The sequence below is a fragment of the Biomphalaria glabrata genome, chromosome 4 (assembly GCF_947242115.1).
Source record: "Biomphalaria glabrata chromosome 4, xgBioGlab47.1, whole genome shotgun sequence".
In the NCBI taxonomy this organism is placed as follows: Eukaryota; Metazoa; Mollusca; class Gastropoda; family Planorbidae; genus Biomphalaria; species Biomphalaria glabrata.
In genome coordinates, this window is record NC_074714.1 from 1,442,894 (window position 1) to 1,461,998 (window position 19,105).

Consider the following 19,105-nt stretch of genomic DNA (forward strand, 5'->3'; position numbering starts at 1 on the left):
TGAAAATCTGGACAACCAAGTAAAAAACATTTATTTCAATTACCTTTTCTGAAAATCTGGACAACCAAGTAAAAAGCATTTATTTCAATTACCTTTTCTGAAAATCTGGACAACCAAGTAAAAAACATTTATTTCAATTACCTTTTCTGAAAATCTGGACAACCAAGTAAAAAACATTTATTTCAATTACCTTTTCTGAAAATCTGGACAACCAAGTAAAAAACATTTATTTCAATTACCTTTTCTGAAAATCTGGACAACCAAGTAAAAAACATTTATTTCAATTACCTTTTCTGAAAATCTGGACAACCAAGTAAAAAACATTTATTTCAATTACCTTTTCTGAAAATCTGGACAACCAAGTAAAAAACATTTATTTCAATTACCTTTTCTGAAAATCTGGACAACCAAGTAAAAAACATTTATTTCAATTACCTTTTCTGAAAATCTGGACAACCAAGTAAAAAACATTTATTTCAATTACCTTTTCTGAAAATCTGGACAACCAAGTAAAAAACATTTATTTCAATTACCTTTTCTGAAAATCTGGACAACCAAGTAAAAAACATTTATTTCAATTACCTTTTCTGAAAATCTGGACAACCAAGTAAAAAACATTTATTTCAATTACCTTTTCTGAAAATCTGGACAACCAAGTAAAAAACATTTATTTCAATTACCTTTTCTGAAAATCTGGACAACCAAGTAAAAAACATTTATTTCAATTACCTTTTCTGAAAATCTGGACAACCAAGTAAAAAACATTTATTTCAATTACCTTTTCTGAAAATCTGGACAACCAAGTAAAAAACATTTATTTCAATTACCTTTTCTGAAAATCTGGACAACCAAGTAAAAAACATTTATTTCAATTACCTTTTCTGAAAATCTGGACAACCAAGTAAAAAACATTTATTTCAATTACCTTTTCTGAAAATCTGGACAACCAAGTAAAAAACATTTATTTCAATTACCTTTTCTGAAAATCTGGACAACCAAGTAAAAAACATTTATTTCAATTACCTTTTCTGAAAATCTGGACAACCAAGTAAAAAACATTTATTTCAATTACCTTTTCTGAAAATCTGGACAACCAAGTAAAAAACATTTATTTCAATTACCTTTTCTGAAAATCTGGACAACCAAGTAAAAAACATTTATTTCAATTACCTTTTCTGAAAATCTGGACAACCAAGTAAAAAACATTTATTTCAATTACCTTTTCTGAAAATCTGGACAACCAAGTAAAAAACATTTATTTCAATTACCTTTTCTGAAAATCTGGACAACCAAGTAAAAAACATTTATTTCAATTACCTTTTCTGAAAATCTGGACAACCAAGTAAAAAACATTTATTTCAATTACCTTTTCTGAAAATCTGGACAACCAAGTAAATATCACGACGTAGGTCATCAGCAACTAAATCCTAAAAATTTGTCAACAGAATAGCAGAAGATATAAATGATGTTACATTTTGATTTAATCTTTGTTGTGTTCAAAATGGGGATGTTTTCTATTTGGTGTTAAAGATGTTTGGTTGTGTTTTTATAAGCTGAAACTATGGAGGTTTTGTGTAAACTTAGGATGTGTTGTGTGTACTTAGGATGTGTTGTGTGTACTTCGGATGTGTTGTCTGTGCGTATGATGTGTTGTGTAAACTTGGGATATGTCGTCTGTACTTATGATGTGTTGTGTAAACTTTTGATATGTTGTCTGTACTTATGATGTGTTATCTTACTTAATCTTACTTTGTGTTGTGTAAGGTTAGGAGTGTTGTGTGTGTACATAGCAATGTGTTATCTGTATGTATGATGTGTTGTGTAAAATTACAATGTGTGCATACTAAGGACGTATTGTGAAAACTGAGAAGGACAAGTTGTGTGTAATGGATGTGTTGTAGGTACTTAAGATGTGTGGTGTAAACTTAGGATGTGTTTTCTGTACTAAGGATGTGTTGTGTATACTTAGGATGTGTTGTGTATACTTAGGATGTACATTGGATGTAGGTGTTTCATTTTAAATTTAAGTTAATTGTGTGTGTAGGTGCCTAACATTTTTGTATGTGTGTTTGTGTCTTGAAACTGTGGAGGTATTGGCCTGCAATGTTTTCAGACTAAGGAAGTTTTTAGTGAAAAGTAAAACTGAAGACATCTTTTGTTTTCCTCTGCACTGTAATGAAATAAATGTTAAAATTGTAGCTTTCTTGTTCATTGTTGTCAAATATTTCAATACCACATAAGTTTTATTCAGTCAAATATTGACCAGTGCTAAACCTAAGTATTATGATGGCCCTAGAATACCAAAAAATTGTATGACCAGAGCATTGTTTTCATCAATAGTAAACTGAATGATATGAAGGCAATGGTAGGCAAAATATCACTGGTCTGGACCTTTATGGCAAGTGGAACTGTATAATATAAAATAATTTAAAATGTAATATTAACTGTTCATTATTGTTTAATTTGACAGTCATAGGGCTATATTCATAAAGCTGAATGACAGTAATACAATATAGTAGATAAATCTCATTTTAGCACTTACTGTAAATATAGTACTTAAACTTTTATCACTGGCTTCAGTCTGTTTAGTCTTGATAAAATGCATGACAAATCTTTCACTGTAAAGAGAACAAAGTCAACTCAACCGACAGAGCAATAAAAATACATGACTTAAGTCATAGAGGTGTTTGAAGTAGATCAGGGGTGGCCAACCTATGGCGCATGCGCCAAAAGGGGCACATTGCACCATAACAAGTGGTGCACTACACCCCTGAGATAATGAAAAAAAAAAACGTCTGATGGTAAAAAAAACAAAAACAAACTGATCTGCAGAGAATAGATTAATGAGAATTTAACTCATGGTGTCCAAGAGACCCACATGTTTACACGAAAGTTGAAGGATAATGCTTTAAAATTTGAAAGACTATGAATAGGTCTGTATTCATTGACCTAACATGAATTTAGACAATAGGAAACTAGTACGCACTTACAAGACGGTGATTGTTCTGACATATTCTACAAATAAGCGTATAATTGGTAGAGAGATTTTTAAATGCATTTGCCATCCCTAAGAAAGAAAAAAAAATACACTTCATACTGTGATTATCAGTGATGTAATGAATAAAGAACTACAGGGACGCTTTATAAGAAATAGTCCAGTTAACATAAAAATTAGCTAAAATCAAAACACAATTTAAACAATGAAATAAATAATAGGATGCTTCCACTCGTAAATGACCAAATATTTCCTAATTCATATAGTAGCGAGTCCCTAGAACCTGACAACCTTATCGATTGTAATTTAAAACAAGTCTACATTAGGTTCTTCCGCTTCTTCCAACAATGCAAGAATATGAACAAAAAAAAAGCAGAAAGAGATAACAAGCATCAGTTGAATGAGATGTGGGAACATTAATTCTTATACATTTCGAGTCCATTAGGAAAACAAATGTCCATTGTTTGTAAACGCAACTTCTTGGATAACAGAAGATATATTTTCAGACATTATATATAACATGAAGTTAAAATAGAAGACAGCCAAAAGATAATGTCCAACTCTGATTTTCGCAAAGAATGTGTGGTCAGGAAAAAAAGAGGATTTAAAAGAGGTGAAAAATCTTTGTAAAGAGAAGTTTCAAATTAAGCATGATATTAGTGATGTGGACCAGTTAAGCATAAGAGGAAATGATAAAATTTAAACATCTTTAATGGACTTATTGACCTTGATTCACTTCATTAAAAAATAAGAGAACCCAACATATTTTAGAAAGCAGAGTCATATTTGGAAAATTATCAATTAAATTGAGTAAACTTTAAGTGTCTGTACTGATGGAGCACAGCCAATGATTGGTAGAGGTACTTGAACAATAACCAAAGTTATGCCTGTCATTTCAGATCAACATACAGATTCCAGCAAACATTTTCATACTTGCAAATAATTGAAAACAAATTGAGGTCACAACTGTCCAATTCAAATGTGAAGAACTGTCCATTGCTTCCAGTTGCGAATTTAACTATTAATATTTCAGATTTATTGAAAACAAAACATACTTAAATGAAATGTTTTTTTTAATTTAAAACTGTCAACAGTGTTCAAAATTAATTAGTAGTATATTCAGAAATAATTAAAACTATGAATACTTCTTCAGAAATGTCAGTTAAATTTGTTTGTATGTCTGTGTGTGTGTGTGGAACTTCTTCCTCTATAACTGCTAACTCTGCCCATACTTTCATAAATGTATGATTTTGATAGAAACGATTACACTACCCGATTACACTGGGTATATAAAACTGCCAAACCTCAAAATTATCATATTTTTAAAGATATAAAAAAAGGGAGTAGAAGTTTGTGTGGCGCATTTGCATTAGAAGTGAAAATAATTGGCGCACGGGATCAAAAGGTTGGCCACCCCTGAAGTAAAAGATCTTACCTGATAAAATTGCCGGAGGTGTTGTCGTATAAGGAAAGGTAAACTTCGGCATTGTCCCCAATATCACAACCCAGATTACACAAAGTTATGAGCAGGTGAAACATTTTTTCATTCTGGTTGTCTCTTGGAATAACTTTCATCATACCATTGGGCTAAAATATCAAAGATAATATCATAGGGTTAATACAATTAGACACGGTCATCCAAGATTTGATATCCCTAGGTTAGATGATAATGACGAAAATAATGAGATAATTTAGCTAACATTTTTAACAAATCACCATTAAAAACAAAACAGACATATTAGAAATTTACAATTATGTACATGCATAGGATATTGTTACGTTCTAAAAGCGAAGTTCATTACAGTAAACACAGCAAAAAAATAATGGTAATAGTATAGTAATATATTTTTATTCAGGTAAATATCAAACAAGAAGGTCTCTACGTTTCCTTGAAAGCAGTGAAGCATGTAATGTGTTCAAACTAGAAAGGAAGTAAATTTGCCTTTTACAGTTCGGAGAACAATCAACAGAGAATTCTATTGATCATTGTTAAATATAAGAAGCATTCAGTTTTAAAAGTACAAGAGCATCTCATCATTATGCACTGAATACTAAGTGTTGCCACCTTTCATTGCATTCTTCCAGTGGAAGCAAAAGGGTTAATGCACTGAATACTAAGTGTTGCCACCTTTCATTGCATTCTTCCAGTGGAAGCAAAAGGGTTAATGCACTGAATACTAAGTGTTGCCACCTTTCATTGCATTCTTCCAGTGGAAGCAAAAGGGTTAATGCACTGGATACTAAGTGTTGCCACCTTTCATTGCATTCTTCCAGTGGAAGCAAAAGGGTTAATGCACTGGATACTAAGTGTTGCCACCTTTCATTGCATTCTTCCAGTGGAAGCAAAAGGGTTAATGCACTGAATACTAAGTGTTGCCACCTTTCATTGCATTCTTCCAGTGGAAGCAAAAGGGTTAATGCACTGAATACTAAGTGTTGCCACCTTTCATTGCATTCTTGCAGTGGAAGCAAAAGGGTTAATGCACTGAATACTAAGTGTTGCCACCTTTCATTGCATTCTTCCAGTGGAAGCAAAAGGGTTAATGCACTGAATACTAAGTGTTGCCACCTTTCATTGCATTCTTCCAGTGGAAGCAAAAGGGTTAATGCACTGAATACTAAGTGTTGCCACCTTTCATTGCATTCTTCCAGTGGAAGCAAAAGGGTTAATGCACTGGATACTAAGTGTTGCCACCTTTCATTGCATTCTTCCAGTGGAAGCAAAAGGGTTAATGCACTGGATACTAAGTGTTGCCACCTTTCATTGCATTCTTCCAGTGGAAGCAAAAGGGTTAATGCACTGAATACTAAGTGTTGCCACCTTTCATTGCATTCTTCCAGTGGAAGCAAAAGGGTTAATGCACTGAATACTAAGTGTTGCCACCTTTCATTGCATTCTTGCAGTGGAAGCAAAAGGGTTAATGCACTGAATACTAAGTGTTGCCACCTTTCATTGCATTCTTCCAGTGGAAGCAAAAGGGTTAATGCACTGAATACTAAGTGTTGCCACCTTTCATTGCATTCTTGCAGTGGAAGCAAAAGGGTTAATGCACTGAATACTAAGTGTTGCCACCTTTCATTGCATTCTTCCAGTGGAAGCAAAAGGGTTAATGCACTGAATACTAAGTGTTGCCACCTTTCATTGCATTCTTCCAGTGGAAGCAAAAGGGTTAATGCACTGGATACTAAGTGTTGCCACCTTTCATTGCATTCTTCCAGTGGAAGCAAAAGGGTTAATGCACTGAATACTAAGTGTTGCCACCTTTCATTGCATTCTTCCAGTGGAAGCAAAAGGGTTAATGCACTGAATACTAAGTGTTGCCACCTTTCATTGCATTCTTCCAGTGGAAGCAAAAGGGTTAATGCACTGGATACTAAGTGTTGCCACCTTTCATTGCATTCTTCCAGTGGAAGCAAAAGGGTTAATGCACTGAATACTAAGTGTTGCCACCTTTCATTGCATTCTTGCAGTGGAAGCAAAAGGGTTAATGCACTGAATACTAAGTGTTGCCACCTTTCATTGCATTCTTCCAGTGGAAGCAAAAGGGTTAATGCACTGGATACTAAGTGTTGCCACCTTTCATTGCATTCTTCCAGTGGAAGCAAAAGGGTTAATGCACTGAATACTAAGTGTTGCCACCTTTCATTGCATTCTTCCAGTGGAAGCAAAAGGGTTAATGCACTGGATACTAAGTGTTGCCACCTTTCATTGCATTCTTCCAGTGGAAGCAAAAGGGTTAATGCACTGGATACTAAGTGTTGCCACCTTTCATTGCATTCTTCCAGTGGAAGCAAAAGGGTTAATGCACTGAATACTAAGTGTTGCCACCTTTCATTGCATTCTTCCAGTGGAAGCAAAAGGGTTAATGCACTGAATACTAAGTGTTGCCACCTTTCATTGCATTCTTCCAGTGGAAGCAAAAGGGTTAATGCACTGAATACTAAGTGTTGCCACCTTTCATTGCATTCTTCCAGTGGAAGCAAAGGGGTTAATGCACTGGATACTAAGTGTTGCCACCTTTCATTGCATTCTTCCAGTGGAAGCAAAAGGGTTAATGCACTGAATACTAAGTGTTGCCACCTTTCATTGCATTCTTGCAGTGGAAGCAAAAGGGTTAATGCACTGAATACTAAGTGTTGCCACCTTTCATTGCATTCTTGCAGTGGAAGCAAAAGGGTTAATGCACTGAATACTAAGTGTTGCCACCTTTCATTGCATTCTTCCAGTGGAAGCAAAAGGGTTAATGCACTGAATACTAAGTGTTGCCACCTTTCATTACATTCTTCCAGTGGCAGCAAAAGGGTTAATGCAGCATAGCACAATCACATGCCCAGGACTGAAGAGCATTGTATTGAATTCCCTAGCCAATATAGTTAAAAGTCTATATATAGTTGATTCATTATATTGTTATAACTCTGCCGTGCGCACCGCCATCCAGACTAGTGCTAGAAGGTGCGCACTGTGATAGACTAGACCTAAAAGGATGTCAACATTAGAGAGGAGAACGATTTCCGCCCAAGTGGAGAGCCGAAGTGAAAAGACTGTGCCTAAGATAGATGTTGTTTTGTGAACTTGTGATGTCGTGTAAATAAAGATATATGTGCCTCGTTGAGTTGACTCACTTAAGTTATTACAATATTTTTATACAGAGTAAAGGACAGTTTTGAATGGATGAAAACACAAGAAACAAGATATTTATAATTTGATTTTAATCAGCCATGCTCATTAATTTTGTTTTGTTATCATAATTCCTTTTGTTTTTAGTCATCAAGATGCAACCAAAGCAAAAACAAGAGTCTTTTTTTATCAGCTTTTCTATTTTTAGTTATTGATAAAGTATGATAAGGTTTGTCTTAGATATATAATTCTTTAAAGCATTTAGAAATGAACTTTGATTCTTTCACTTCAGTGTTAGTTGTGTTTAATTATATATATCAATCAATAAATAAATGTATGTGTGTGTGTATGGATCATGGAAAGCGTGGTCGAGAGGCTAAGTGCGCTTGAACTTAACTTGGCTTGGCTACCTATGAAGGGGGGCTCGAGGTTCGACACCCGACTCGGGCAGAGTTGTGTCTACTGAGCGCCTAAAGGCAGCACGGGAAAAAACCTTCTCCTAGGTACTCCCTGTGATACCCAATACTGCTGGTTTATTCACTCCTCTGAATAGTTGGTTGCTTAGCATTGGCTTCATGGTGTTTTAGTTGATGTGTCTTTCTAGAAGCCCGATTGACAAAAACAACTCTCTGATTTCCATCTTCACCCGTGTGAGCTTCAATCCTTTGTGGTGTGACTTTGATGTTAAAAAGTATTTGTTTTGTGAATTATATGTGTAAAAGGTTTATTACCGGAAGAATTGATTGCATTTCTGTGCTAATTATATCTGATGGTGTATGTACTTATTCATAAAAATTATTTTTCAATTCAATTACAACTATGATCATTGCTTCATATTATTGGTGCAAGAGTTTCCAAAGGATGACCTTTTTTTTTTTTTAGATGTTTCTCATCAGGGAAAAATCAAGAGAGCACCAAATAAAATATTCTATATCATATAATATATAATTGAAAGAATTTAAATGAAACATTTATTGTTAATTTTTCTAGCTGAATATTTTTTAGAATGAGAAAAGCTTCCAAAACTATCGCTGGGTAAAAGAGTACAGCAGCGGAGGCAATCAAATATTTAGGTTACATTTTTTTTTTTAAACTTTCCTTTTAATTTTGTTCTTCCTTCTTCTGGTTTTCAGCAATTAGAATTTATTTGATCAATTGGTTGAAAAATTGAGTGGAATTGAAAACTGAAAAAATGTTAGTTCACATTATATGGCCTGCCATGAAGGTAAAAATGAAATGTTCTTATGAGGCAAGACTGGAAATGAGCTTCAAGGATTTATACAAATTCTAAAATTTATTTCAATATTTTCTAAAAAAATATACTGATGAACTATTAAGATTAATATTTATCAAACAGATGTACTAACTTGTATTCAATACTTTGCAAGTTTTCCTAATATATACTTTTTAAAGTCTAAATCTTCAATGTAAATTGTGGCTTAGAATATTAATCAAAAGTATGATTTATGTGTTTTCTTCGATGTTTGTCCAAACTATATTTAATAATTAACAAAAAAACAAAGAGTGTAATGATGTATAATGATTCATTAGGGCTTACAGATTTAATTTTAAAGACCTGAATATAAATGATTAGGATTCAAAAGTAATTAGAGAACTTTGTTTTTGCTACCAAAAGCTCCAGTCATCTAAGTTATTCAAAACAATTACTGGACTTTCATTCATAACAACATTTGATATGAAAATGAAATGAATAGTTTTCTATCAAGTACTTCAATCCATCTCCCAATCAGAAAGGTCAACGTCTACTCTCAGCATCTAGCTTCACAAGCCTAGAGCCTTCGTCAGCTCGGGAGTTCAAGAGAATTATTATGTTATACAGAGGGCGCTGTGGCTGAGCGGTAAAGCACTTGGCTTCCGTACTGAAGGTCCCGGGTTCGAATCCTGGTGAAGACTGGGATTTTTATTTTGGGATTTTTGGGCGCCTTTGAGTCCACCCAGCTCTAATGGGTACCTGACATTAGTTGGGGAAAAGTAACGTCGGTTGGTCATTGTGCTGGCCACATGACACCCATGTTAACCGTAGGCCACAGAATCAGATGACATTTACATCATCTGCCATATAGACCACAAGGTCTGAAAGGGGAACTTTTTTTTTTTACTTTATTATGTTATACTATTTTTTTTTTATTGTTTAATTCTATTTGTGAAACTAATCACTAAGAATAATAAAGAGTATTGACTTATTGAAAAACAAAAAAAACAAATGTTAAAGGTGTTAGCATCTAAAATCCTGACAATAGCATATACTTATACACAACATACAATTCATGGGTTTAACTTTTACATTCTCAAATGTCTAGGCCAAACTTTATCAATTTTGCGCCCATTAAGTCTAATTTTAAAACAAAGTTATTGATCCCTGTTACACACTCGTTTCTATTATTTTGATTTAAGACAACTGCAATCTTGGTTAGTAATTTCCATTTTATCTCTGACAGCCATTTTACAAATCAAATAGCAATTTGAAAAGCAGTACTTCCCGACTCTTTGTTAAACGAAGTAAGGTGATTATGTAACACACAGGTCATACACATGCCAGACTATTGGGTTGGGCAAACATGGCATAGGATGGGAGTAAACACAACATTCTGATACAAATTTTAGCACAAAAAAAAAAGATTTATATGTAAGGGAGAGAACTATCTATTCCATTCCAAAGCATCTTACCTCCTCTGCTATCTAAAAATAAAAGGTAACTCAATGCTTATAATTACTTATCAAAATCATTACTTTATTGTTATTTAAATTATATAAGGGACATTAACATTAAATATTATTGTTAATTAAAATTCAATATCTGATCAGCTACTCTAAAAAACTCTCAATCATCCAGTTTTTTTTTTAATTTAGAGACTTCTATCCCATGGTCATACATAGTAGTACAGTATATATTTGGTAGTATAGACAACATCAATAAATATCCTCTATATTTTAAAACTTTAATTAAGCTTCATAAAAAAAAAAAAGGAAAACTTAAATTTAAAACTTCTATTTATAGTAAATGATTAGTATATCTAAAAACAAAAATGCTGAATGTATCACATATAAGCAATTTTTTAAAGCTGTTTTATCTTGTATTTTTATCACTAAGTTTTGAAACTCTCTCTTTTAAACATCATGTGAATTTAAAATGACCCTGGTATTAATTATATAAAAAAAAAATAAAAAAAAAAAAAAACAGCTGGTCAAGCTAGTGCAACAGTGAAAGGTTTTTAATGCTGTTTTTTTTTAATATATAATATTAGATATTTAACAGTTGTAAGCAAGCAAAATTCCTTCAAGCTAGTAATTTAAAGTTGTTACAGACCTAGCTGACAAGTGACAAAATTTTATATAAATATAAGATATAAAAATAATAATTTGCAATACATCTATGTTTTGAGAAAGTTACTTTCCAATAGAATTTTTTTTTTCTAGCCAGATTTTCGCTGCTGAGCTGTAGGCTCCCTCTCAGTCTGTACCTTGGGAAAAATAAGCATACCCCTCTTCATTTGCTTCTCACTTTTAGGCACTTTGTGGATTTAATTGGGTTGCTGAGATAATAATGCATCGTTGATGTGGGCATTCAAAAAGGAAATGTTCAATAGTTTCATAAAGTTGGGAACAATGCCGGGAAATAGGCTTAAAAAAAATTATTTTCAATACAAATCAAAATGTAGTTGTTAGTGACAGGATTTTGACATAAATGCATAAAATTAAATGACTCACCCAAGCTCCCTGACAATTGTGAACACTCTGTTCATGTATTCTGAACATTTCTACCACACTAAGTTGGTCTGGATCTGCTTGTTGGTATTCCACTCTTGGGACCAAATCCAGGCCCAGTTGGCTGATCAAATAAAAACATATCAACTCAATAAAAAAAAAGACTGTCACATTTAACTTAGTAGAAAGTTTGTTAAGCTATACAAAATACATTCTTAGGATTGTACTAAATGGACACAAATGCTAAGCTGGAATGTGTAGCTGAATGGCAGACACTACTAGGTTAACTATCAAGGGGAGTTAAGTTCAAATCCAGACTCATACTGTGTTTGCTGAGTGGCTAAAGGCAGCGCAAAAACCTTTTTACAGATTCCCTCCTCCAACAGGTCCACAAGCACAGAGATTGGACCATAGTGTACTCTCAAGCTATAGCATGAACAAATTGGTAAAAAAAAGATAAATTTAAAAAAAAGAGAGAGAAAATACAATTACCTGTTGCCCCAGTCCATCATTATAATAGCGGAATGTTTTTGTTCCAAAGCTTTTTCTCTGGTGAGTGTAGATGAGGCGAGTTGGGTTCGATATTTGGCTAATTCCCCCATGACTAAAAGTATTGTTTGAAATAGCTGCTTCCGCTCCTTCATGACCAACAATAAATAAAAGATGATGTATTTTAGTTAGCATATGAATTGGTAACAACATTCCAAAATGTTAATATATTTTTACTACAATAAATGTCAATAACCTTTTTGTTTAACATATTTATGTAAAAAACATAATAATAATAAGGCTTGTCTTCAAATCCGAAGATTGATGAGGAATACAATATTTACACTGGCTAGGCAGCCCCAGCTGTGACACACATATTTTGCAGCTAGTCATTTGTGAGTTAGTTTTATATAATACTGTATTGTCTCCAGCCTGCACAGAGTATTTTTAAAATGATAATTGGCTTGCGCAGGCCAATACCAATCTTGACACTTAATGCAGTCCACGGTGGCATAGAATTCTGAGACATAATTATCACCCAAATCAAGAATGAAAATGTAAATAAATAGCTCAAATTTACCACAAATAACATTTTCCATCGTGTATTCCATTCTCTAAGAACAAAGATTATTTCTGTGATGACAGCATCCTCTACAGGTGTTACCGTTTCAAAAGGTCTGCAGACAAAAAAAAATAACATCACCTATTATCCAGTCTATGAACAATATACACCAATGAAGTCATTGGCTAGTCTATAAGCAAAACAAAACAAAACAAACAAGTCAATCGTAAACCTTGTCTATAAACAAAACAGAGAAATAACAAGTCATTCGTAAACCTTGTCTATAAACAAAACAGAGAAATAACAAGTCATTCGTAAACCTTGTCTATAAACAAAACAAACAAAAAAGTCATTAGTAAACCTTGTCTATAAACAACACAGAGAAATAACAAGTCATTAAGCAGTCTACTTTAGAAGCATAACAAAGAAATAGCAAGTAATTGGTCAGCCTAGTTTACACAAATCTAATAAGAAGAAATAGGTCAAGTAAGCTGTAAACAGTGTTTTAGACTGAGACACTTTTTGTTTCTTTTTCAACATTTACTTCACAAATTTAATAAGAAGAAATAGGTCAAGTAAGCTGTAAACAGTGTTTTAGACTGAGACACTTTTTGTTTCTCTTTCAACATTTACTTCACAAAATTAATTAGCTATAAAGAACCCAAAATGTTGGAATCCAGAAATGTAGATTTTACTGTTTATGTGTTTGCAAAAAATTTAAATGCCAGTCAAATCATTTGAACCAAAGGCTTTGGTCCAAGCAGTGGATATTGTTTACAAGATGTGACAGTCACAGGAAAACTTACCCTTCATTCTCAACTGTACACTCCTTGAAGGCTATGTAACAACATGGAAATATTCCCTGTAACATATCAGAATTATTTAAATCATGTGAAATTATCTGAAATTCTAATCTGTACAAAATTACATTACTTGGATGATTTTATCAAATTCTTTATATTGCATTAAAAAATACAGATATGTCTTTAAAAAAAACTAGTTCTATAACATGTTTTATTGTATTGGCATTTCACTAAATAAGCTTGCTGGTCTTACAAATACACAATGAAACATTACAAAGGTAGCCAACAAAATTTACATGAATACCAGTTTCTTTTTTTTTTTTTTAGAGAAATAGGGTGTAACATGTGTCAGCAGGACAAGTAGTTTTTCTAAAACATTAAATGTTAGTAGCAATTTATCATGGGCAACCAAAGAGGTCTAAAATATAAAATGGACTTGAAGTTATGAAGATAAGACTGACCTTTTTGTTTTTGTTACTGATAGTACATCCTCTGAGCCAGGTGACTTTGTCTAGTAAGAAAAAAAGATATAAACATTTGTGTGGCTACAGTTCCTTAGTACTTTTTTTTTTAAAACGTAGCTCTCGATAAATATTTATTTAAGTACTGCTACTGAGTATATAGGATTTAATACTCAAGTTTGTTTCTTTTCTATGTTAAAAAAAAATGGCTTACAGAAAAGCGTTATCATTTTGTGGAACAACCAATATTTCTGTAATTTAAGAGTCTTTGCTAAAATTAAGGCATTTATTATGGAGCTTTTTATATTATTTACTTACTTCATACTTTTTAAAATATATTTTTTTAACACTATGAGTAGAAACAGGCCTTAGAGTGGAACCACCAGGGCACAAGACGCAGAGGAAGACCAAAAAGAATGTGGCGACACAGTGTACTACATGAAGCCAAGAGGGAAGTCATTAAAAAACTAGTATGTTTTTACTGAGGTCCTACGTTCCATGAGCAATGCAAAGGAAAGATGATGGTGATCATGATCTAAGGGTAGAAGACTTTATCTGCAAAACTTTTTCACAATAACTAAGACAAACAATTTTATGACCATTAGAAGCAAGATATTTGACCCTGATTTCAGTTTTTACCTGTTTTGGGATCTGGCCAATATTCTTCCAGAACATGAACAGTCTCACCTATGTATAGTTGTAATGCCTGATTGATTGTGTTAGCTACAAAATTGCTGGTGACTAGAGATGATAGCAATAGAAGAGATTGTATGATTACATTAAAGTAAGATATGAATTAAAACTAAAGACTAAGTACTTCTATGTATCATGGATAACACATAAATCAAACAAGTGCTACTCCAAAAATGCATTCACACTTAAATCATACAAAAGAAGATTTGTCAAATTAGGATGGACAATTTTTTTCCTCTTTTTTAAATAGTATATATTGCTACAATGGTTTGATATTATTTTAAGTAGTTGACAAACAAGCATGTAATATTGTTACTAATGAAGGAAATCTTTTTAATAAGCAGGAAAAGCACTGAAGAAACATTTCATTCTTGTTATTTGATCATTTTCAGGTATGTCTCAGATGTCCTTTTATTAATATCATAGCTTAGTGAAAAAAAAGGCACTGTCACAATACTAAGACAGGTATAATTATAATAGTAATAATAATTTACAACAGCACCTCCTTCTTAGTATTAAAAAAAAATTGAAACAAAAATTTAAAAAAAAATACAAAATGAAACAAAATAAGATGGTGATGTGGCAATGTCCGCCTAATTTGTGTCCCAAATTATCTTGTATATTACTTAGGTATATTTGTAAATGCATAAATAATTGTCTTTCACATTATATCTGTTAGCCTTTAAACTTCATGGCCACTTTTAGCTATGTAACTATCATAACTATGCTATATGGTTAGGTTACAAGGTTCAGAATGTGCTATTGGGGGTGTAGGAGAATAGGTTGTATATTCTTTGCTATTGTCTTGTAGATATGGGTATTGAAACCTGATCATTCAGATTGTCTTGAGAAAGTAGAATGAGGAAGAATGCAGTATTTCATATGGTTTAGGAGTCTGTATATTTTGTAACATAGACATTTAACAGGTCTTTGTCATCTATGCATGTCTTTGGCAATAACTTTCCATTTAAGGTGTCAAATAAGTATACTCTGCCTTTGCAAGATATCTTCAGCAGTTGTTGTTTTTTTTTCTTAAGCCACATGCTGCCTATATATCTTTTTTTTTAATTATTATTATTAGATTTTATTAGATTTAGAAGTTAAGTTAGTACTTAGCAAAAAGAAGTTTAGTTAATACTTACCAACACCATATTTATGTCTTGCTGGTTTCCAAATTCCACTCATATTTTTTTAATTGTTTAGTTTTAGGTCTACTAGGTTTTAGACTATTTAGATTTAGTCACTTTGGGCAGGGCATCTCTGGTAGTTTTGGAGCCCAGATCTCTAAGTAGCGTGTGTCATAAGTAGTGTGGAACGAGAACTTGCTATATTCATAAACAAATAAAAATACTTAAATCTTATGCATGGTTTTTCAGACTAAAAACTCAAAATATATATAAGGGCAGAAAAAAAAGATTTTCCGCTAAAAATGCATTTTTGAAGTTCAAGGTTCATCTTTTCTCTATTAAGACCATCTGTGGTATTAAAAAGAGGGAAACACAGATTGTCATGGTCACTGAATTGAAATATGTACTAGAGGCTTTTTAAAGCACCCCAGTATTGACACTGTCATCATTGACTCACATGTATTTAAGCAAATGCTACAGCCTCATGCTAAAAATGCAGTAGGTACCAAGTCACATGTCTATATGTGTGATTAGCAACATCATTACATCTCAAAAGTTCTAAGTCATAAGTTCTCGACCTGTGTCAAATGTATGGTGTGATGTTTTCCACACAACATGCACTTGAACTTAGCTTGGCTTGGCTACCTATGAAGGGGGCTTGACATTCGACATCCAACTCGGGCAGAGTTGTGTTTACTGAGCGCCTAAAGGCAGCATGGAAAAACTTTCTCCTAGATACCCCCTCCACAACTGAGATTGGACCAAAGCGCTCTGAGCATCCTATAAGCATGAAAGTAGCGCTATATAAAAGCCATAATTAAATTAAATGATTTTTCTGTTTCTTGACTTGAGTGTCTCTAGTCTAGATATCTAGAATCTATGCTTATAACATACAATATAGATTTAATTATAAATAGATCTAGATCTAGGTCTTAATTATATTTATAATGGATCTATAATTCTAGTTCTAGATTAGATAGGACAGCAGGGCTAAGGCATAATTAATAATTATTATATTATATTAATTATAATAATAGATATACTAAAATTTTACATATAGTAGAACTAAATTACTACTATCTAGACCAGGGGTGGGCAATTTACGGTCGGCGGGCCACATGCGGTTCGCTGGAGTGTATATACGGCCCACGCACACCTACAGGAATCAGGTGCGTTCACAGAGTTGTCTAGGAAGTAAGAGTAACAACTGAATGAGCTTGTGCTTCGAATGAGAAAAAGTTGTTTTTTTTTAAAACAAAGAACAATACCCCAACCGTAAGCATGGGAAAGTTAGAGGAAAGCTGCATTGAATATCAATCCCATTATTGACTTGATTATCTCAGTGATGAAACTTATCAGAGCTAGGGGTCCTATATACTATTAATAATACCTTTAAAGATTCCTTAATTGTTGTGAAATTTAAAAAAAAAATTTTAAGACGTCAGTTTTCAATACCCTCAGCTAACCAGACAGACCACACTACAAATTCAACACCCAGTACTTGAAGAGCGAGAAAAACAAGGTACTCTTCAATTGTCAGGTTAAAAATAAATTTGAAGTACTTGCTGGACTAGTAACAGATGAAACCCTTGTGCAGCACTGCCTCACTCTCCAAGAGATATGGAAAAGCACATGTACAGACATCTTAGGCAGGAAAACGAAACAACAAGGAATGATTGTCTGCTGAAACATGGGCCAAAATCCAGGAACGAAAAGAGCTAAAAGAAAAGATAAACCAATGCTAGAATGAAGAGCAAAAAGTTAATCTTAGAACCCAGTATGGTGCAGTAAACAAGTCTGTAAGAAAGAATGCAAGAGAGGACAAAAAACGCTTCTTTCATGAAATGACAGTCGATGCAGAAAAGGTTGCAGAGCAAAGAGACATGAAAAGGTTGTATGACATAACAAGAACCTTAGCAGGAAGAAATATCAACACCAACAAGCCAGTGAAAGACAAACAAGGAAAGATTATCACCAGTGATGTTGGACAGAAGGATAGATGGGCCGAACACTTTCAGGAAATTTTGAATTGACATCCTCCTGAATCGATTCCGGATATACCCCCAGCAACGGAAGAAATGGATGTTAACACAGGTCCTCCTACTAAAGGGGAGATCATCAAGCCCATCAAGTATGCAGAAAAGGGAAAGGAGCCAGGCTAAGATGGTATACCAGTAGAGGCACTAAAAGCAAACCCCAAAATATCAGCTGAAATGCTGCATCCACTGCTATGCAAGATTTGGGAACAAGAACAGGTCCCTATAATCTGGAAACTGGGCTATCTAATTAAATTACCCAAAAAAGGTGACCTTACTCAATGTAACAACAGGCGAGGAATCATGTTACTGTCAACCCTTAGCAAGGTCTTAACTAGGATAATACTGGAACGCCTAAAAGATGCCCTAGACAAAGACTAAGACCAAAACAGGCTGGATTCCGTAAGAAGAAATCATGCACTGACAGCATTGCTACACTACGTATTATCATAGAACAATCTATCGAGTGGCAATCTCCTCTGTACATGACCTTTGTTGATTTTGAGAAAGCCTTCGACAGTATTGACAGAGACATAATCTGGAGACTGATGAACAACTACGGAATTCCCAAAATATTCACCAATATCATTAAACAGTTATACAATGACTCATCATGTCAAGTAATACACAATGGAAAGCTGACCAACCCTTTTCAAGTAAAAACAGGAGTACGACAGGGATGTATGCTTTCGCCCTAGATATTTTTGCTGGTGATTGATTGGGTCATGAGACAGACAGTCTTAGATAATAAAAGCAGCATACAATGGACACTAACACAACATTTAGAGAACCTGGATTTCGCCAATGACATCTGCCTCCTCTACCATACACAACAAAATGCTGAGACCAAACTCACCACACCCTCAGAAATAGCGAAAAAGACTGGACTTCTAATCAACAAAAAGAAAACAGAAGTTATGAGGATCAACAACAGACAAGAGAACCCAATCATGCTACAGGGAGAAAACATCTTTGATATGGACCACTTCACTTATCTGAGAAGGCGGAGCTGACGATGATATACTAATTCGGATCAATAAAGCTAGGTCTGCCTTTTCAACTCTTCAAACAATCAGGCACTACTTCTACATTACACATTATGAATCTATAAATGTTAAGTCTGTCCTTCTATACGGTTCAGAAACTTGGAGAGTCACTAAAAAATATGGGAAAGCTCCAGACGTTTGTTAACAGATGCCTACGCCGGATATTAGGAATTAGGTGGCCAGAAAAAATAACTACTATCAATTTGTGGGAGAGAACTAGACAAAAGCCCATAGCCCAAGACATCACAAAACGAAAATGGAGCTGGATAGCACACACACTATGAAATCCAGCGACCAATGATGCAAGGCAGGCACTTGACTGGAACCCACAAAGAAAGAGGAAAGTGGGCAGACCCAAGCAAACCTGGAAGAGGTCAGTCATCAGTGAAGCTGAGGGTACTAGAATGACATGGGAGCAGATGAAGAAAGCTGCTCAGAACCGAGTTCGGTGGAGAGGTGTGGTTGCGGCCCTATGCTCCCCTGGGAGTACACTTGATTAAGTAAGCAAGTAACCATTTAGAATCTAGTGCAGAAGCAATTCAGCTCCAG

At 33.9% G+C, this 19,105-nt stretch overlaps 1 protein-coding gene across 4 annotated transcripts in view; it reads right to left on the reverse strand.

Moving 5' to 3' along the window:
* Positions 1-19,105, reverse strand: part of LOC106078744 (dedicator of cytokinesis protein 3-like) — a 104,514-nt gene that overhangs the window by 80,408 nt on the left and 5,001 nt on the right. For all 4 annotated transcript variants that reach the window (XM_056028082.1, XM_056028083.1, XM_056028080.1 and 1 more), the window contains exons 2-11: positions 15,490-15,672; positions 14,294-14,395; positions 13,655-13,704; positions 13,197-13,252; positions 12,409-12,505; positions 11,832-11,977; positions 11,343-11,463; positions 4,431-4,582; positions 2,543-2,618; positions 1,367-1,427 (exon numbers count right to left, since the gene is read on the reverse strand). In XM_056028082.1, coding sequence (XP_055884057.1) covers positions 1,367-1,427; positions 2,543-2,618; positions 4,431-4,582; positions 11,343-11,463; positions 11,832-11,977; positions 12,409-12,505; positions 13,197-13,252; positions 13,655-13,704; positions 14,294-14,395; positions 15,490-15,532 — 904 coding nt within the window. In that variant the 5' untranslated portion in view covers positions 15,533-15,672. The remainder of the gene's footprint in view (positions 1-1,366; positions 1,428-2,542; positions 2,619-4,430; positions 4,583-11,342; positions 11,464-11,831; positions 11,978-12,408; positions 12,506-13,196; positions 13,253-13,654; positions 13,705-14,293; positions 14,396-15,489; positions 15,673-19,105) is intronic.